At 39.7% G+C, this 21829-nt stretch overlaps 1 protein-coding gene across 1 annotated transcript; it reads right to left on the reverse strand.

The window, feature by feature from the left end:
- Positions 1–301: 301 nt before the first annotated feature.
- EIF4E (eukaryotic translation initiation factor 4E) lies at positions 302–20536 on the reverse strand. Its single transcript, XM_059844152.1, has 7 exons — positions 20465–20536; positions 11552–11658; positions 9831–9926; positions 7803–7866; positions 5798–5911; positions 3181–3320; positions 302–1354 (listed from the first exon to the last, which is right to left on the reverse strand). The coding sequence occupies exons 1-7, from the start codon at positions 20480–20482 to the stop codon at positions 1240–1242; spliced, it is 654 nt and encodes a 217-aa protein (XP_059700135.1). The 5' UTR covers positions 20483–20536; the 3' UTR covers positions 302–1239.
- Between the last annotated feature and the right edge of the window lie 1293 nt (positions 20537–21829).

A 21829-nucleotide genomic window follows, 5' to 3' on the forward strand; every position in this document is an offset into this window, starting at 1 on the left:
TAAAAAGCTTCCTGTGTACCCTTAAAATTCTTGGTTGGGCATAAAACAGAAGTCAAAAGAGAAACAACACAAACCATGATCAATTAGATCAACCACTAAGAAAGAACAGTAGCCACATTGATATAATTCCACTTTGATTTAGGGTGCTATCTAATAGGTTTATTAAAAGTTTCAACAGACTATAGCTCCAGACTTTATCTTTCTTGGAAGACACTACAATAGAAGCCACAGTAGAGACTGCCTTGTCACGAGAGGTACAAATACTTGCTGTATAGATGGAGAAATAAAAGGACAAATCTAGTTGTCTAAAAGACAATTCACTGTACACATTTTATTTACAGTTTTGTACACTGTCTTAGTATGAATGGGACCGCTTTTCTACTTGAGCCATTTTAACCAAAGCAAAATAACCTAAGTAATACAAAGTGTTAAAATACAGCATAAGATACAAAAACAGACATACTATTTCTAGTAAGGAATGTAAATTATGGTGTTACATAAAAAAAAAAAATCCACATTTATGTTCAGGAAATCACACAAAAAGATCACTGATTTGACTGAAATGCATCAATCTGTAGCAAAGCTCTGATGTTACAAAAAAACCAAAAAATTACCAAAGAATGCACAAAATTTATGTTTATTCCACCTTTGTCATACTCCCAGATTCTTCACCAAATGTTACATGAGCAAAAACAACTGAAATCAAAATACCACTAATGTTATCAAATAGGGAAAACAAATAAATTAATCTAGCAGCCATCAGCAGAGGTTACAGCAAAGATGATGCTGTATAAAAAAATTGCTAGAAAACTGTATGCACCATACTCTTTTCCAAACCAGCAAAATCTTACTGCATACAATGCAAATGTAAAACAGAGTAATTTCCTGCAGGTACAGAAATGCAACTTTTCTGAATACTGTGGATAAACAAATTTTTTTTTTGCAATAGTAATGTTTCTACCAAGCTATTACAGAGTGGGCCAGAAACACACTTATGGATTTGGGGGGGTGAAGTTTACTAAAATTCCGATTGGTAACGGTTACTTCGGCCAAAATAGAAAAATTGAACATAGAAGTACAAGACAAAGGCGAATGAGACTTCTCACAAATCTTAGCAACATTTAGATGGAAATCAAATTTAAATGTAGTCCACTCTGCTTTTGAAGAGGCTTTGGTTCAGCTCCCAATCTCGATTGCTTGACGCAGTCTCCTATGAAAGAATACTCAGAAGGTGTCGTCTTAAACAACAAACCTATTTTTAGTGGTGGAGCCGCTCTTAGTAGCTGTGTCTGCATGGGACTGATAACCAATCACTATCTTTGGAGGAAGTCCTAATCTTTCCTTGTATACTCTCCTGGAGAGGAAAAGAAATAAAACAACAGTTTAAGCAAAGTCCTTAAGAAGGAATTAGTATCAGGACACCTGCTTTTAAGATCTGGGGACACCATTAAAAAAAAAAAAAAGCTGGCTATTTAGAAACAATTTCTCAGATATGAATAAAGGACTTGAAATATGATTTTTGTAAAATGACTTATCACATATAATAGGACAAGCTCTTCAAAAAATAATTAACAGGCCTAAATAAATGCAAAATGGAGGGATTCTATACTGCATTCATGTGGATATCATTAAACCAGAAAGCTCTATTTCTACATACAGAAACAAAACAGCTGTGAAGAACTCATGGTTCACAATTCCAGAACTACTGAGATGATAAAGTCACCTGAACCAAAGAAAACAGCAATTCCCTGGAACAGTCAGTTCTAATCACCCCACACATCGTGGCTGCAGAGAGTTGCTGCCTTTCCTTTAACTACTGATAGAAAGGAGACTCCCACAGACCTCATCATGGGCACCTTACCCAACAGAAGCTTTAAGAAAAACCACCTTGGATCTTATGTCTTAAGAGAAAGAAGCAGCAGTACCTGCTTAGGCACAAACACACACACACAGTGCTCCTTAGCACAGAGGTGCAAGTCACTAATGGCAAGTCACTCCTGCCTGGAGTTAAAGTAATATGGGAGCAAGCAGACAACATAACTTACCTTGGTACTTGTGTCAGTTTGCAGAAATCTTAACTTTTTCACAGTTCTCTAAAGGAGTCAACTCCTTAGTCAATAGTTTATATCATTCTAAAATGCTGTCTGATGCCTACTGAGTTTACTGCAACATTGTGTGGCAGAACACGAATACCACAGCTTTGCTTGTTTATTATTAAACACTTACCACTGGAGCCTGGAAACATGACTGTATAATAAAATTGTTAGTAGGAGGCAGACACAAATTCTTAAAGGCCCAAAAAAAGGCATGTGTCAAAAGAGTCATCAGGTAGTGAAAAAAGCAAGCTGATATGCCCGGCAGTTCAAGTTTGGCTTACAACAAATGCACTAAGACAGGAAAATAAGTATTTTCATTGGTTTGCATAAGGTAAATGGCCTACAATGACAAATTTAACAGCAAATTATTCTGAAGCATCAGTACTACAGAATCCAATAAATACTTGTGTAATTCGTAACTGTAATCACATAATTGTGTAAATAGTAACTGTGTAATTAGTAATACTCACTACACACTAGAGCACAACATGCATTTTCCATAGCACAGACTCAATCTGAGACAACTACTGTTGCTTAAAGACTACAGAATGCAGGTCAAATAACCCACAAATCATCACCACTGCTTTATCTGTACTTAAACAGAAGCAAAACAGGGGAAAACACCTGTAGAGTTTCACAGCACATCACTGTATAGCTTTCCCCCACCCCCCACCTCCCCAAATTTGTATACATCCTTTTGTGCTTAAGACTTGCAGCACCTTTTCTATCTTATTTGTAAGCATCACTTTCCTGGAAAAAAATTTATCAATGCTACTACCCACCTTTACAAACTGGCAGGCTGGAACAGATTGCACATTACCTACAGTTGTTAATTACAATGCATCATTGAGAATTTTTGCCAAGATTTGGGTATGGGCATCTGTTAGTAACTACTCTGTACTGCAGCACTACCTTCACAGTAGTTTGGAAATGAAGAATTGAACACGATTTGGCACAGTTACTTAAGCTTGGGATACAGCTCTGCACAGGCCTCACTTGCCTGAAATGCCTCCTCTATCAAGCTAACTGGCTTTACACACATGGTTACACTCCACAGAGCCGAGGCAGCGACCACGTTACTTACCCTATATGCGTAACAGCATCCCTGTTTTCACATTCAGTTGTCCATATTGCTATTTTATCTCCCTTAGTTCTAACATTAACAACAGCACCACACACATCATCACTGTAGTCATCGAATGACTCCCCAATAAGGCACAGCAGCTGTGAAAGAGAAAGCAGTTCAGAGTCAGAATCCTGTTCTGTAGGCAAGCACTCAGTGTACACAAGGACTGAGGAACACATTTTACTGCCTACAGCCACTTGCCACACAACAATCATTTTCTATTTATTGCTGTGTCTTCTTCAAGTTCCAAATATTACAAGTGAACATATTCTAGTAGGGCATCTTCCTTCTAGTCTGAATTTTCCATCCTCCTCCTCTGCCACCTGCTGCGAGCTCTGACACAGCTGATCTTTTCCACAGTTCTGCCTTCCACCCCATCCTCCCAATCCAAAACAAGAGAAGGATTAAAGCACTGTATTCTTCTTTCTACAGTACACTTAACACAGATGGACCAATCTGAAATTTTAGGTGTTTCTATCCACCATCTGGGAAGAACCTGTTAAGAACTATTTGTGCAACATCAGGTATGTAAGGTTTCATTTCCATGCTGAAGTCTATCAATTCAGAGGTAAATCTGACTGCAGCCAGACAGTAAGTGCTATCCAATGAAATGTTACCTCCTATTGACACAGGAAGCCTCAGCATTTCCATAAACTCTAAAGTGGGCATCAGTGATCCTGAACAGGGCTTAATACAATGCACCAATGCAGGTGCACAAGAAACACAAGATTCTTCCTCCCAGGTTTTTAGCAGTGAAGCTTGGAATTGGCCAGGAACATCAGATCAAGGAGGGTCACAGCCCCATGCAACATGCTAACTGTAAAAGTGGTATTTAAAATCTTCACATAGCAACTTGTAAAACAAGCAATCCTGACATTCAAAATGAATGGTTTCTTGTGCTTGAGACAGATTAGCCTGGACTATGCTGAATAAAAAAAAAAAAAAAACTTTCGGCACACTGAATGGATGCTTGTTTCCTTCACTTGCATAGTACATTAATTATACTGCAGTTATGTCAGTTTTGTGGTATCCCTTATAACATCTGGAAATTCAACATGTTTACAACTTCTCAAACAAAGCAAGTCTTCCAGTACCCATCAGACCCACGAGAGCTGGTTTACTCTAGGAAATGCAAAAAGGACAAAGTGTCCTAATGAATAAATCAGGTATAAACATGCTTTAAATGTTACACCCAACAACAGGCTGCACACACTCACTGAGTAATTCAAGCCATAAATGGTTGAGATCAAACCACACACAAACATGCAAAATATCGACCAACTGTCTTAGCTCATATGCAAGCAAAGATGACTACCATGCTCAATAAACACTACTCAGGTACATTTTTCATGAGTACTGCACAACAGGGAAAAAAGCCTTCTCAAATAAGTTTAGTTCACAGTTAAGATCATTATATTATAATAAACATTTGTTCCAAAGGGGAGTTGTAAAGACTTTGATTTCTATTGCAGAAAATTGGTTGCATATAATTACTGGAATTAGAAGTGACAGGGTTATTTTAGGGCACATATCACAGTCACCTGGGTATTTAGGCTCTGTGCCATTGCTCACTGCTAAGCAAAAAGCAGAGCCCTCTAGCCTTTAGCTTGCACAGTCTATCTACATGTTTCCAAGCCATATGTCACGGCTATTACCAGTCAGGACTCACATATGCATTAGGCCAAGTACATACAGCAGGATGTTAATTTGCTCACGTGGAGTCACACTGCCCAATACTGTAATGCTCTCTTCAAATCACAACTACAGTGACTACAAAGATCCAGAAAATTCCGACATTTTGGACACCTCTGCTTTGATTCTGAAGGCCATTTCTCCCTTTCAAAGGGGTGCAATACTCCTTGCCTCTGACAACAGGGACAAAAGATGAGAGATTTGCCAAGACTGTTCTGCATTGTCCTGTCTGCAATCCGTGTGCCTAAATCCTAGATCACACTAGACTGTCTTGGGCTATTTTGAGTCAGTTCCTAGACAACACTTTTTTTTTTTTCTGTAATACATTTACTGCAATCCACACTAGAAATATATTTACCATTCAATTCTATTCCAAAGAGATAAGAGCAATGGAAAAAAGTAGTATTGTGGTGTGTATATACAGGATGAAGGTAGTATTATTGCCTACCCCAGCATTAAGATAAATACAGAAAGAAAAAAGTAAATCTGAAAGTCCCTTGTTCAACAAAGCCAAAACCTGAAAACTATTCACTTTAACAGTATTTGTAAAACAAATTGTTTTATCAATTGAACCAGCAAGTTGCACTCAAGACAATGTATTTCCACAGTAGTTCAACAGTAATGTTCTGTATCTTATATTGGAAATGCTTAAACTGTCCTACAGAACTCTCCCTGTTACTGCCTGCTACAAGGAATTATTAAAACAGAATACACCCACATGAAGAGCACTATTGAAAAAACATGTTTCAAATACAGCCTGTCAATAAAACCCTACAGGACACTCTGCTGCCAAGAAGTGAGAACAGCATAGCACCCAAATATCAAATCAGTTAAATGTATTTTCACACAGACACAAGACTCCTCAGCTGCCACTGGTGCTTACTGTCTCTAGCCAGAAGCGATCAAGGTCACTTCGTCTCTGCTGCTTGTTTAGTGTAATTAGCCATCGGCCTCCTCGCTTGTTCTTCTCATCTTCCCACATGGGTTCAATCCCATCCTGCAAAGAAAGGCCACAAGTTAAATCAGACTCCATCTCTCCTTCCTCAAGAGCCACCAAAAGGCTAGTGATAACTGGAACAGTTAGTAAAGAAAGAAGTGTATAGTTCAAGATACATACCAGAATGTCCTGAAATACTGTCTCACACCAATATCAAATTTCCAAAACAACAAGTGCACACTAGTGAATTTTTAGTTCTACAGAAGCATCACAGTCCAGGCAAAAGTCTTAACTACATATTACATTGTAAAAAATCCTGAGGTAACAAGCAAAGACAACCACCTGCTTTGCCCTGCATTAAACCAGAACATAGCTGCTAATTTTATCTGGAGTCCTTATTTTACGTCTTGTACTCAGTGTAACATCAGCCAAGTGCTTCACTCATGCACACAGATTATTTCACTGAAACAGACACCTTTGGCAATCTCTCTCAACAACTTCCTTGACATACAAGGTGAAAATAAGAGGATTTTCATTGTTGGAGAGAAAAAAGAAAAGAAAATAAAATCAAGATACCCTTTCAAAGCAAGATCTGATTTACCTTCTGCCCGTGGCCCTGCACTGAATTAAATGATTCTGTACGTGCTGATACAGCAAAGCAGCCAGCAACTGCTCCCCTATCAACCAGCTATGCTGCACTTCAGAAAGTCATCAAAAAAGTAATTGTCTGAAGAGAGGAATTCTGTAAGAACCGTCCACTAAGAGTTGCAGGACAAAACTTATGGCTGAAAACTAAGTGTTCAACATGCAGGATGGAGTGGTGTCATCTCACTTTAAATATAACACCCTCACTGGCAGCTGCAGAGCTTAAACTACTTCATCACCTTTAAGAGGACCTCTTAAGAGGTCACAACTGAAGGGCAGCAGTAAGAGATTGCCTAGAAGCCTGAAAGAGTTGCCAATTCTATACCTGTTCCATGAGTTATACAATTATTACTGCTTGATGACAAGCAAACACAGAACAGATACACGTACTTAAAACACAAATTAAGAATTGACACAAGCATTATCATCCATAGATATCCTAATCTCTGAAGGGCCTACAGCTTCTTAAAATTCTAGGAAGCTTTCTCAGTCACCTAGAATACCATTACCTTTCCAAACCCAAGCAGCAGCACCTCTTCACTACATAAAGCTACTGGGTCTACGAAATGCACACAGTCTGCTGAGGAGCCCCAGCCTGTGGCTACATTTTATGAGCCAAGGAGGAACCAGGCACCAGCACTTCAGGGACTATTTAGGTGCTGGAATCCAGAAAGGAAGCTGCATGATAGAAACACTACCAAGAGGTTAGGATTTAACTTAGAGCCCCAACTGAGATCTCCACCCCAGCTAAGGCATGATTTCACATACACTTTCCCAATTCACCAGTCTGGACACTTCCTCAGCATATTCTTATTGTCCATGTTGGGTGCACTTTTTTATTTCATGCTTAAGTAATACAGCATTTACCCAGTAGTATAAAAATTACTAGGAGTACTGTGCATCTGGCTAGCAGTCCCCATAAGGAACACAGGGCAACATTGCTTCCTCCCACAGACATTTAAGCTCATTTCACATCAAGTGACAGTGCTGGAAAACCTTTTATACTAGAAAAAGTTACACTTAATTGTTTGCACAAACATCTCAAATGTAAAACGAAGACTAATACAGTCACAGATTAAAAATCTACTGTCTGTAATATGTGTTAAAGCAAATATTTGCTATTTCAGAAGTAGTGACAACCTGATTTTCAGACAATGTTTGGGACTTCCTCAGAAAAATTAACACCTTTATGACATTCTTAACCATGTTCCTAAATGTCTTAAGTGAAATATTTGGACACTGTCTTGATGAGTCAGAAACCATCCATGAACACCCTTAACTTAAGAAAAAATGTTAACAAGCCTACCTTAAAGAGCGAGTAGTCACAACCAGGCATTAAATTACTAGAAAGCTGGATATGGTTGTATAAACTATTGGAAGGAAAAAAAAAGCAGGATTAGAAACTAAGCATTGTTTTAAGGTACAGAATTCTTAAAGAATTTAAGACATATGACCAAACACAGCCCAAAAACTAAGGAGCAATAAAGTTATTTCAGAAGCAAACAGATTTCTTTAAAAGTATCAGTACTAAGATGTTCTAGACTTGAAGCAGCAAAATGGAATATGACCCCCACAACCGCTTTTCAACTCATTTCCAAAGCTTCTTTTAAACCTAGTTCTAAGGTTTAGAAGTTAGTTCAAAGTTATTAGGAACATAACTCACTGAGCTTTCATGGCAAGAGGTTCTGTGTCCATGAGTATTCAATACATTAATGGAATAAAGATAATTGTTTATATTTCTAAGGCTACTCACACTGCTGAGAGGGTTTTTTAGGAGAAATGCTCAACTGCTATTTTATAAAGCACTCTAGGTATGAATGCTGTAGGCCTGGTAATTCAAATTAAGGACTCAAAAGGCAAGAACAGATGATAGACAATAAAATGTATATTCAAAATTAAATTTACAACCATGCAATTCAGAAAAACAAATCAAAGGAGTACATAGTGTCTCCTCCTCAAACAAGGAGACAGATGTCTTTTTTTCACCCCAACAGGTCAGACTTCAGAAAGAGGCCTGCACATTTTGCAGCAACTTGTAGCCCAAGACCAACTAATATGGAGGCATAGTTCAGCATCAAAAAGAAAATTGGTTACTGTGGTGTTTTAACAATGAGAAATCATGCCCAGGAATTTGTAACACCAGTTACAAATTTAACAGTTTACCCCTTTTAAGTTTACCTTGACACTGAGATTTTCTCCCCAGAACACACTTATTTCCCACCCCAGCCACAAAGGACTAAGTGTAACTTAACTGCTGGTGGCTGATTATACACCTTCACTGCAGACATCTAGATTACTTTTTAATCACCAAGACTATCTTGGTTATAGAAGCTCAAAAACTTACCCTCAACCAACTTGAGTAGTGAGCTTCAAACAACTCAGCTGCCCATCACATACCCCACCACTGTCAGCTGAGTGAACTGCAGTTTGCAGTCATTCCCACAGTAGGAATGGGAAAGCTGGTTACAAGCCCAGAATCCCATTCCCTATCAGGACTGCAGCAATGAAGTCACTGAAAAGGTTGAAGCTTTTTCCTCCCTCTGCAAATTGGGTCACTGATGGGTCCTATTACTACACTCAGACCCCATCCCCCTCCATGGGGATCACATCCAAAAAAAGTATGCAACACATAAGAATCCTATCACTCAATGTAGCATGAAACACTAAGATCAAATATATGACGCTTCCCTTTCTTCCCCCACTCTCAATTTTACAGCACTTTGCATTTTCTCCATGTTTTAGCATTATGGCAGGCAAAAATCTTGATTGAAGCAAGTGTTTGGACAGCACAGGCCCACCTTCAGGGATTTTTTATTGCTGTTGGAGCCTAACTACTCTCACAGACCTTCAACTTAGAATGAAGGTCTTTTCTTCTGTAACCTCTAACAAATTTTTTTCAAGGATGCCATTAATCTGCATGAGTCAACTACCACGCTCCAGATTCAGGCACTCTTGAACATGCAACATGAGCCAGTCATCAATTTAATCAAAGAGGAAAATGTGGGGCCATAGAGGTGGCAATCAGTTGGCCACCAAAATTTACAGGTTCATGTTACTATGAGAAAGCTACTGCACAAATTAAATGTTCTACATGTCTGTTATATACACACGAATATAAGCAGTGTTGCAGTGCTTCAGCACAACACTGTGCATCAACGGATGAAGAACTCCATTTGCATTTTCTTCACCAGATTTCACCTTCAATTTTGCAAATATTTCAGATTACACAAAAGAATTTGCAGTTAATGGAGTACTTTATGGGTTTTTTGACTTGGACCTAAGCTTTGCCAACAAATCCCAAAATTATTGTGCAGATTGAAAAATCTTTACTTACGCCCAAAAATCCTCAACAGTATCGAACTTTGAGATAAGACGAAGATTTGCTTGCCAAGTTTTGCTCTTGTCATTTTTAAAAAACCAGAGTGCCCATCTAAAAGAGAACAAAAAAATATATAGAAATTAAAGTATATTAAAGACGTAATTATTTCTACTGTTATATTCAAACTAATTGTAAGCCTTAATATATTATGAGCATGGAAGTCAGTTTTTATTAATAAGCTACATGATCAATTCCTCACAGACTAACAATGTTTGTGCTTTCATTACAATAATCGCGGCAGACTTTATCAACCCATTAGGTCAATATTTTAAATAGCTTTGGAATTCTTTTAAAGACTCTAAACTTGAGATGTTTCTCCTTGCTGTCACTGCTAAACTGCAATCCCCTACCACAAAAAACTGATTATAGTCTAAATCAACACCAACAATTCAAACTGGGCTCCCTGGCCAGTAATTTACTTGTAAAGGTTACATAAGCAAATTACATCACTCCAAAGCTATGTATGACATGAAAGCTTCCCAAGCACTCACATACTAGGAAAGCATAAATTTTAAAAAGCAAGCTGCATTAAGCTTACTAATGGCAACCACCCTCAAATACCCACAAATTGATTGTTTCAAGTTTTAAAAGTAGCATATATAAAGATGAGACTAAATGAAAAAAATAATCTCTGCTGAGTACAAATATCAAGACAAAATTGAACCTTTCACACAAAAACGCTCTTTCTGAATCTAAAAAGCATCATTACAGCAATTTAAAATGCTGGAAAAGGATACCTAATGAGGCATTTAATCAAACAGTTGGGTTTTTTTTCCACTCTGATCATTTCAGTAGTGTTGAAATAAATATAGTCTAGTGCTAACCTGAGTTATCTTCTCTCAGCAGAGAGCTTTAAGTCACTAGGTGTCAATCTGTTGTTCTGAGACCCTTCCTGACATTTCAAACCTAGTTTTAAAAGTTTACTCCATTCCAGTAATAGCCTCACTAACACTTGTAAAGAACTGTTAGCATCAATTTAGTCAAGGTGCTTAGAACAAAGAGAAGGAAGATGGAAGCTGAAAGACAACAAGGAAAATGGGATATGTGCACCACAGCACTATGGGGAAGTACTGTTTTCCATGCTTGCTCAAAACTTAGAGGCTAAGAGTAAGGTATCACTTGTAAAAGGTACCTGCCAACACTAAGTACTGAGCACTCCACAGCAACTCATCAGCTCACTTGGAGAAAATTACTTCCAAGCTGGTCCTTTTGAAGCTCTAAGAGGGCTTCAATTTCGCTAACTTTAAAATATAATTTTAACGACAAGTTTTTAACACCGGCACCTTAATTTACCCAAGTACAAGGCAGAATGTAAGGTTTCCCAGTTCTAGTGGCAGCAGTTTCACCTCAGGGTCAGCCTCTTAAAATACACCAGACAAAAATCAACAAAAGCTCTGTCTGCCTCCAAATAAAAGCAAAGTCATGCTCTTTCAAAGTACCTGGCTGCATTTTGAAAACTTGCAAAGATGTTCAGCCTCTGTAACTGCACTACCTGAAGAAGACTCTGAATACTAACATCTGGATCAGATTCTCCTTATTTTGCAACCCCACTGCAAAAATCTTCAAAAAAACACTGAGTATGACACTGCAAGAGAATGTAAGGTCAACAAGAGCTGCAAAGCCACAGGCATTTTTCTGTGCCTGGCCAAGCTAAAATCAGTTTCTGTACCATTTACCTGTTTTGTAGTGGATGTTTAATATACTGTTCAGGGCTGGCAACCTCCTGACTAGGTGCTGGCTCGGTTTTCTCTTCTTCTGCAGGTTGGGGGTTGGGAGTGGTTTCCTGTTTGAAGAAAGGAGTTATTAATACATTCCTTCCCAATTTTTATTGAAGTAATTTCGTTCTCTAAAGTTACTTCAGAAAGGGTAAAGCGAAGAGTTCCTATAATTTATCTTGATTATGGGCCCACATCCCATAATGGAAGCACAATTTGTATGCATTTATTTTTCAACATCTGAACAGGTCTTACAATAAACACTAACTTCAGGAATTTGCATTCTGCTGTACAGTGATTTGCTTCCTACGTAATTTGTTTCCAAAATGGTTTACTATACATACTTATCTAATTTTGAAATAGTTTGAGTGCTATTTTAGAAATACACAATCAATGTTATCTAGAATATGCACATCTAAAATAAATTCAGAGAATAGTAACTTCAGAATGAAAGTTATTTTTATCAGCTTCTAACAAAGCATCTTTTGAAACAGGTGTACAGGCTCTGTTATTAAAAAAACTATTAATGCAAGTAGAAGATAAAACAAATTCTCAGATCTAAAATCAGCTAGTAGCACAGTTATCTTTATATTTGCAACATCATCATGAACCAAACAGTAGAATCTGAACATGAATCAGTTCTCAAATTTCCAACTGAAATAAATCCTCTGGTTTAGTATGTATTAGATTAATTTCAAGAGTTATTTTTCAACTTTGTAGAGACAGCTCTAGAAATGTTAAATATTCTTTAACATAAAGTAGTAAATTATATTCTCTTTGCATGCAAACCCCCTCAGGCTTGTCATTCAGTTTGAGAAGTCAATGTGCCAGATTTGAAATTCTAATGCCTTTCCTTCAAACCAGGGAATACAAAACTTTATTGTGAGGCCAAGTTTCCCTGCCAGTTACCACCATCCCTCCCTAATCTGCAATCCATGCTAGAATATTACAGAAACACAGAATGAGGACTGTAGCTCCTTCCCAAGAGCTAACACAGAAATGCCTATACAGCTGACCCCATGAAAGAAAAAGCATTTGAGTAATATAAATAAAAGCTAAGTACAGCAGACCCAAAGACTCTAGACATTTCCAAGTGAGGTAATATAAAAGTAGTATTTAAAAATTAATTTAAATTTTGTCGTTTTAACAGAAAAAAATAACATAGGAGTGAATTAAGTAATGTTAAGCAATTTAATTAATGCAACAGTTTACTCCAGACTTCCACATACATTTATCACACCAAAGCTGTTGAAAAGTGGATTTGAAGTGATAACATTGCTCTATCTTCACAGACCCAGCTGGCAAACTCTCCTGGATAACACCTGAAAATCTGTCTTAACAGGGATTTTCTTTTCATTATCAATATATTTAGCATTATTAGGCATAATATTATGCTTTACATCAGAAAAGTTACTCCTTTATGGTTGAAAATAATCAAGTATGCTTCAGTTTTACAGCCCACCTAGAAAAACACCTCATGACATTTCACAACACTCACATGCACCTGCATTCACAATGAAGAGACTGACACATCAAGATCAACAGGAGCACTTGGCAAGTGCTTTGATTTACACAGTACAATAGCACAACTCCCTTCCTCTAAATAAAACTAAATGCTTTCTGAGGATCTCCCAAAGGGATCATCACTTACAAACCCACAGAAGCACAGTGTTGAAAAATCTGTCACATCTCCTCCAGTGTAATACTATAAAAAGCTAAGCAGACCTTCAAAAAAACATCTGAAGTTCTTCAAATTCTATCTGGAATAGAATTTCTAGTGTTACCCCCACTTATTTTTGGCATCATTCATCTTTAATCACACAAAATCATCCCACTGAACAATTCAAAACAGACAGTGCACAGAAGCAGTATAATTCACCAAGGAAGCACTTCAATAGTTCCTCCTTCACTTTGTATTGTATTACAAAGAAACAAGTATAGACAACTAAAATTAAAGTGTGGTTCCTTCAGGGGCTTCTAACTAGAAAATTCAGAAAAGTTACATGCACAAATACAGTAAGAAAAATTCTGCTAATATTCTGGAATAGTACTAGGTTTTGTGATAAAGCTTGCTTTCAGTCACAATACTCTGCAGCTGTGACATCTAATATTCACAACTGATTTACAAATGCTATTACACTAGGAATTTTAACATCAAACAGACTTACTCTTGCTGAATCCAGATGCAGAGTATCTTCCAAAAATAATTTCAGTTGAGAATCTCATGTTTGCTCAGCAACTAGCTTTCAACATACAAAGAGCTAATCCCAAAGTCTCTCTGGTCACTCTTCCAGAATTATCACAACTACATAAAATGGAAGAATCAACACAAAGCCACTGAGCACATGCAGGGCTAAACTGTTTCATAACTTCTTACAAAAGACTACATTAGAAAGGACTAAGGTAGCACATTCAGAGAAAAAGAAAAACGCAATGAGCCTCAACACCTGCCTGGTACACTGATAATCATCCTTCACAAAACTACTGAAATTCTGGTTTTGGACAAACAGAAGACATCTGACTCAGCACATGCATTTTACTTAAGCCACCACAACATCAAGCCTCTTTAGATATTCTGAAAGCTACATGGCATTCATGAAACTCAGACTAACCATTATTTCAAGCTCCTGTCCAAAACAAGAGAATGACAGCTCAGCTCCAAGGCCCACCTAACTATGACCTTGACCCAGGACTGTGCTACTCCCCTCAAAAACTATGCCACCAGAAGAGACCTTTTCTTTCAGCACCAGGCTGTCCCATCAAGGATAGCTACAGGCCTACACACAGAACTTATTATTAAAGAACTCTATTTCTGGCTGGCCTCAGAGAGAAGCCTAAATGAGCTTATTTTCACTTCCCTCTGTTTCCCACAACCATCAAGGAAAACAGAAAAATAACCATTTTAATTTTTGGCTGGCTAATCACTATCAGCTCCCCTTTCCTTTCATCCTACCTTTATCTCAGTGCTCTGAGTACTAAAATGTTTGTATACCAAAGTACTTCCCGTTATTAGTCAAATAGAAACTATGTAAGTTTGTTAATTGGTATTTAAAGTCCATTTAAAGTCCTGATATTCAAGAAATTGCATACAATTCTATTCTGTAAATACCACATGAATTAATGTCCATGTTTTAGCAACTCACAGCTTGGAACACTGCAACTGCAACACTATTAACCAAAGTCAGTCTGACTCCACCTGCAGTTTCTGGACTACTTTATTTAAAATCCTTCATAATATTTAACCATTGCTCATAACTAATGTATTCTCTAACCTAAAATTGACTCTATACATGAAGTAACCACTGAGTTTGCTGCTTTTAAAAGTAATAAAATAGGGTAGTATTACCAGATAAACTGGAAAGCATGGCCAATCCTACTTCTCATACACAAGACGGCACATAATTAAGTGACATTTATCCACCACCCACATGGTTTTTGATGTAGGAATCAGCCTGCAGAAGTCCATGAAACATTTGCCAACTCAGCATTTAATGACTCTGTATATCTGCAATTACTTGGATTCGGACACTTGCAAATTTAATTGGTGTTATTTACTCTTTCCCCACAGCTCATAACGACCAACATATCAAAGAAAGGTGTGCACGTCACCAGGACAGGAAACAAAGCATTTACAATAAAAACTGCTTCATCAGGTTTGTTCATTAAGGAGAACAAGCAGCTTGACTAGGTTTTACCAAGGGCTTTCAGATGCTGCCCAGACCACATTCATGTCATTAGCTGTCTAGAGAAGTTGTTCAGCAAGTCCAGTTGGAGTGCAACAATTATTGCCCAAAAGGACATAACCTGGCACTATTACGTGCTCTTGGTGAAGGCTAAGAGAATTAATTAGTGGAAGAGGCTTTCCAAGTCTTCTCAGCATTAAACCAAAATAAGTGACATTCCAGAGTTTTCACCTTCTTGTTTAGGGTTTCCAAAAAAAGAAAACTGCATGCCTCAGTTACCTGATGTCTTGGGAAAAACAATTTCTACTATCTGCTGGTGCTTACATGTCTTGGGGGTAACTGCTATGACACTACAGTTAGGATAATCTCCAAAGCACAAAATTCAAGAGCTATTTACTTCAAAACATTCTGGACAAAAAAAAAAAAAAAAGAATTAAAGTGCACCCACAAGCACTTATTACATCCTGTAAGAAAACAAACCAAGTGATAATTTGACACACAACTGAGGAATGAATGTAGAGTGTTAAAAATCATATGCAGTACATGTAATAGAAACTGGAAAAGAGATACTAAGAGCCACCTGTTACCAATTTAAATGTGTGAAGCAGATTTCCAGACACCAGGACAAAGAAAGGTGTAATAGAGAGCAACTATCCTAACTGCACTCATCATTACTTAGAACACCAGAGATTTTTAGAAAAGGATGAAACCTGATTTTAACTGAGTGACGTCCCCTCACTTTACAACAGAGGTGAACATGTGTACAGGAGAACAGGAATAAAAGACTAAATAAAAAAGTCACACACTTCCTCCATGGTCAAAGGTTTTCCAGGAAATATCAACTCAGATTTAAAAGACAGAGAGACTATTTACAGTCCTCTTGAATTCTGCAAAATGGGTTATATACTCATGAAAATGCCCATCAGATTTTCACCATTTAACTCACAAACTTCTAGATAGCATTATCAAACAGCTTACAAGGCATATCAAACTACCTCAGTATCTTTGTGGGTTTTGCAGCTGCCTAAACAAGTTGGCCTTGTGCTAACACCTCTTACCCCAGCCTGCACTCTGCTGCTGCCTTTGCTACTGGAATACAAAAATCTACCCACAGGATGAGTTTCCACATACAACATTCTGTCAGTTCTAAAGCACTCAGACAAGAAAACTTCCCAAAACTGTTGGGGAGAACAGTTCAGATGGTTCAAAGAACAAAAAGCCTCTAGCCTCCCCAAACACTCCTACACAAAAGACCTCCATGTTCTGCAAGTATTCCAAGCCCACGGTTCAACAGAGCATTTTATATGCGCTGCAAATTTAAGACACATTCAATCTTCAGAAAATAATGTATGAATGGTCAAGAGAGGTATTCAAAGAAAAAGTACTAGATATACTACTGCTATGCCCAGTGATTGCAAAGGATGTCGTACACACAAGTTATCTGATGAACAGCTCAGAGCACAAGAGAAACAGACCTCTACTAAAAAAAAAAAATTGAAACAGTTAAAACTTTTCTGCCTTACATCCACCACACAGAATCAAGGACAATTGGCAGGTGAAGGCCACTAACAACAGTTGTGTTGCAGCACACTCACATCTGCACATCACACACTCACACCTTCCTAACACCAATGTCCTACACAGGAACAGGTTTTAAACTTCAAGAAACAAGGACTACTGCAAGATAATAAACAGCTTCTAAACTCAAGTTTAATCTTGACTATAGAATACTTCAAAAGTGAAAGAATTTATCTGAGGAAAAAGTCACATTAATTCACATTTAAAGTCCGGATTTCTCTTTCACGATGCAGGCACTCTACCAACATCCCTCACTTAATGCTCCCCTCTATCTCCTCAAAATTCAAACTAATCTTTACAAAGCTGCCAAGAGGGACACATTTTCCATCAAAAAGTTTCCCATGTACCTCCACACCTGCAGGTAGTACCAGTAATGAAACACAGCTTGATTTCATATGCTATTTCTATGCATTTCTTTGAAATAAGTTTGGTATTTTATATGCTGTGTAAAATGCAATTATTCAAAATTGCTTTCAGAAAAGTATCTCAAAAAATTTACAAGATGTCCAACATACTCCTCTTAGAGGAAGCTCCATATTCACTCAGATATGTTAGTTAAAATCCAAAAGCTTATGATAAATATTCTCATTCATAAAACAGCACCAAAGGTACACCTATCCTGTATCATTTCAGAAAAATGCAATGAGCAAGTAACTGTGTTCACAATACTGCAGCTTAATGCTATACTGACTTCAAACAGAGCGGGTCACTGACTTCTACAGCAGAAATACTCAGCAACAAGAGCAAGTCTGAAGTTGAATTAAAAACTTATATGCCACCTGTCTGCAAATAACACAAAATAAATACCTTTCAGCCTACATTGAATTTTAGTAGCCATTATGAACTTCCCAGAATTTTAAGGTCCTGTACCATTATGTTTGTAACCCCCTGAGAAAATATTTTCATTTAAATAAAGCTTTGATTCCCACCTATGTAGGATTATCTTCTCAAACAAACACTTCTCAAATTACAGATAACTGAAATGTCAGTGTTGCACGCTAAAAAAATAAAAAAAGAGTTAAATTTTCAAGAATGGCGTCTATGACAATAATTGCCATTAAGCAAAAATAAAAGAACCATGACGCCATTTCCAATTTGCTCAATGAGGGATGAGATTCACATGCACCTAGAAGTTGCAGGCTTTGTGCAGATACATTTTAAAGTCACCTTTGGTAAACTACTGTTTACTAAAGCCTTACTACTGGTTTTGTTGTGGACTTTTGCATGGTTTTACCTGATCACATTTAATCCTCAAAGGTTGTATGACCACTCCAACAGGTGACACTTCTGCATGTTCTCAAAAATTAATCTGAGTATTTTTAAAAGAAAAACCTAGACACCACAAGAAAAACTGAGAATTTTAACTTGTCAGCGTTGTAAAGGTTTATGCCCTCCTTACAGTAAAGAAGTAAACCACTGTGCAATTGGTGGGTATTTATATGGAATAATCTTGCTTTTTTGACAACTATTATGGGACTCTACAGAACTCTCAATTTCTGTATTTGTTAACAGTCTGAAACATCTTTCAAGCCTCTTAAGACTTTCGACGTATGCTACTTTTGAAACCATGACAGTACTAGAAACATCACTGACCTTAGTAGAAGCCTGCATTAAAAAAAAACCAAAAAGGAACCCACACTCAGTTGTATTTTCATTTCCCAAGACACACTCTCCCACCAGGAAAGCATTACAGATGACATCTCTACAAACCCAGATTTTGCAGGTGAGCAACAGAAAGGCCTCCCTATGATGAAGAGGTAATCCCTAACCACACATGCAATTAAACTGTTCAGCTGCAAAGCACGCAGTATTTCTGCAACACCTCTGACCTCAGTCAGTACGCAAGTCTAACTTTAGGCTTAGGCAGAAGGGAGCCACCTACAAGGACAATTAACAAAGACTTTGTTATTTACTTCAATTTGAAAATAAGCAAGCACAGGTGACAGCTGACTCCTGAATGTGAACACACTGCAGCTAAGTCAGAACATTCAACAACTGCATTAATTACTTAAACTGTTGTGAGTGTTGCCCCATCTTCTACTTTTAAGAGTCCAGCACAACTGCTCATGGTGAATGGGATCTGGGCAATCAATCTTGCTGGGACACAGCATGACAAAACCAATTGTTTACTTTCTGCTACATTAGGCCTGGATCTACCTCAAAGTGCAGATGGAGTTAATGGCGAAAATAGTGCAAAGACAGTTTTTGTGCCAGCAGCACAGCAAAGAAAGCCACAAGGCCTTTAGAGTAATTTCAATTTCTAAAGGCCACATTGCAATTTACTGCAATTCCTACTAAGCTCCACAGTCACCACAAAGCACTGCACTGAGAGGAAGCCTTCGTCTTCAGATATGCGGGCAACAACTTAAAGATTGGCTTTTGGATGTGAAAACAAGCGTTTAGCACTGGCTGAAGAACATGGGAAGGGTGCTGCTGGTGGTCTGTCTTGCACTCTTAACAACTGACACTCTCCCTATACACAATTGCTGCCATGCAACTTACAAATGCTGACCCACTTCAATCTCCTCCTCGTAGGTAAAAATATGGCGTTTGGTCCACAGAAGAAAACCATTAAGAGAAAAATTAGTGTCCCTAACACAAAAGGGCAAAATTAGTCTTTATATAAAGCCACTAATTTTCAAACTTTGTTCACTTTGTCTAAATGTTACAAAGCCTCCCCAAACAGCACACTGGCTATTTAGTCACAGCTGGTATGCACAACAGCAAGACACCAGCCCTCTTTAACTGTGCTTTCTTGTAATGCTAACAGAGTCTTCTGCTGTCCTCTCCTCATGATACACAATCATGTGGGATTAGAATAACAACTGTACTTGGATCACTTCCAGCTGCTCCAGCTCATTATGGAAGTGCAGGCTGGGGCTACGTTTGTAAGACCGAGCATAATACCATGAACATAACTTATCACCTGGAAGAAAAAAAAAGAAGTACTGAATTATCATGAAAGGTCTGAAAAGAAAAAAAAAACAAACACCCCTCGGATAAAAGATGACACAACTTGGCAAAGACGATTTCATTTGCCTAGTCTCACCAGCCGGGCGGCTGTCGCGGCTGCCCCAGTAGCGCATCTGTGACTTACCGACCCCGCGCTCCCTCACCGCGGTGCCTCTCCCCGGGGCCTCCGGGGCACAGCGTGCCGGGAACGCGGCCCTCCCCGGTGCCAGAGGAGCCGCCCCTCGCCGCCCAGCTCGCCGCGGCGGCGGGAACCAATATGGCCACCCCCACCGCGCCACATGCGCCGGGCGGGCCGGGCGGCCGCCGGGGCCGCGGGCGGGGCGCCACACAATGGGCGCCGCCGGACCGCGGGCCCCGCTCCCGCCGGGTTCTACCGGAGCCGCGGCCGCCGCACCGGGCGGCAGTGCCGGCACAGCCACAGCGCCCGCCGCCCCCTCCCCCGCCCCGGCCCCTGCGAGCGTGCGCTCCTCGCCGGCCTCCCCGGCCAGCCGCCTCCTGCCTGTCCGCCCGCCCGGGCCCCCGCCGCGCCCTCGCCCGTCGCGGCCGGCAGAGCGGCGCCTCGACGAGGAAGAAGAGGATAACGATGCGGTGGGAGGAAGGCAAAGGAAAGGCGGGCGGGAGAAGGGAACGCGGCACTCACCGGCTCCACCGCCGCCATCTTAGAGCGCTCGGATCGCGGACGCACCGCGGGGCGGGGCGGGGGCGGGTAAAGGCCCCGGGCCGCACGCGATTGGCCGCCCGGTGGTCACGAGCGCCCGGCGGCCGTTTGGGGCGCGCTGCCTGCCGGGAGATGTAGTTGTCAGGCGCGGGGACCGCCGGGAACCCCTTCTACTGTCGCCCGGCAGGAAGAGGCGGTCGGCGGCGGGAGCGCCCTCTGGCGGCCGCTGCGGAAGCGGCACCGCCCGCCCGCCCGCGCTGAGCGCCCGGGGCGGCCCCGAGGGCCTGAGCCGCCCGCGCCCCGAACGCCGCGCTCTGGGGCCGCTTGTGCCCGAACGCAGCGCTTTGGGGCCGCTTGTGCCCCGAACGCAGCGCTTTGGGGCCGCTTGTGCCCGAACGCCGCGCTTTGGGGCCGCTTGTGCCCCGAACGCAGCGCTCTGGGGCCGCTTGTGCCCCAGGCACCGCGGTGTGTAGTCCCTTGTTCCTTGAACCCAGCGCTCTGTAGCCCTCTGTCCCCTGAACAGAATCAGAGAATCATTAGGTTGGAGAAGATCTTTAGGAACATTGAGCCCAACTGTTATCCCGGTCCTTCCAAGCCCAGCTCCAAACCATGTCCATACGTGTCACATCCACGCATTTTTCTGAAAATCTTCAGGAATGGTAATTCCCCCGCTGCCCTGGGCAGCCTGTTAAACCAGGTAAACCCAGCCATGGGATTCATTTCAGTGCTGTGATTTGATTAGTACTTACAAAAGGCAAAAGGTTCAATAAAGAAAAACAAAACAAAAATATAATTAAGTTCTTAACCTTTTGTAATACTGCTTGATGAAACAAATACCGTAACAGTTTTGAAAGTAAAAGAACTGGGGCATATCTTTATCCCAGCGGCAAAAGAGAAATTGAAAAAGAAAATATTTCTTCCTAAACGGTATAATTTTAAATCATGTTATGATGGCAAAACAAGAACATAATCTCTGAAATTTGTACATTCACAAAGTACATGAAGATTTTTTTTTTCTTTTTTTTTTCCTTTTTTTTTTTATTATCCAGTAGTATACAGTTCATTTTACCAATTTTGTAAAATTTGATTTCTGGTAATTCTTTATGAATGGTTTGATGCAAAACAGTAATTAATAAATCTTCCTATTTATTTGCTTGATATGCTGCCATATGGATCTTATATTTCACTTTACTTGTTTGGCAGCCAAGCACATTTTTTGACTGCCTGTTTTAATCCTGCCTTCAAGCCTCTTAACATAAATAAAGATAATCCATCCAGAATCTTCTTCCTCCCTGATAATTTTTTCTTCATCATCTTCTGTGTTTAACTTCGTATTTTTATTCTCAA

This window comes from Haemorhous mexicanus, chromosome 4 (assembly GCF_027477595.1).
Source record: "Haemorhous mexicanus isolate bHaeMex1 chromosome 4, bHaeMex1.pri, whole genome shotgun sequence".
Lineage (NCBI taxonomy): Eukaryota > Metazoa > Chordata > Aves > Passeriformes > Fringillidae > Haemorhous > Haemorhous mexicanus.

What these genes read in the sequence shown, in the direction of transcription:
- EIF4E (XM_059844152.1), bottom strand. An exon ending in ATCGCTTCTGGCTAGAGACA is followed by an intron (nt 3,321 to 5,797) that starts GTAAGCACCAGT and finishes TCTCTTTCACAG; the next exon opens with CTGCTGTGCCTTATTGGGGA. An exon ending in GATGCTGTTACGCATATAGG is followed by an intron (nt 1,355 to 3,180) that starts GTAAGTAACGTG and finishes TTTCCTCTCCAG; the next exon opens with GAGAGTATACAAGGAAAGAT.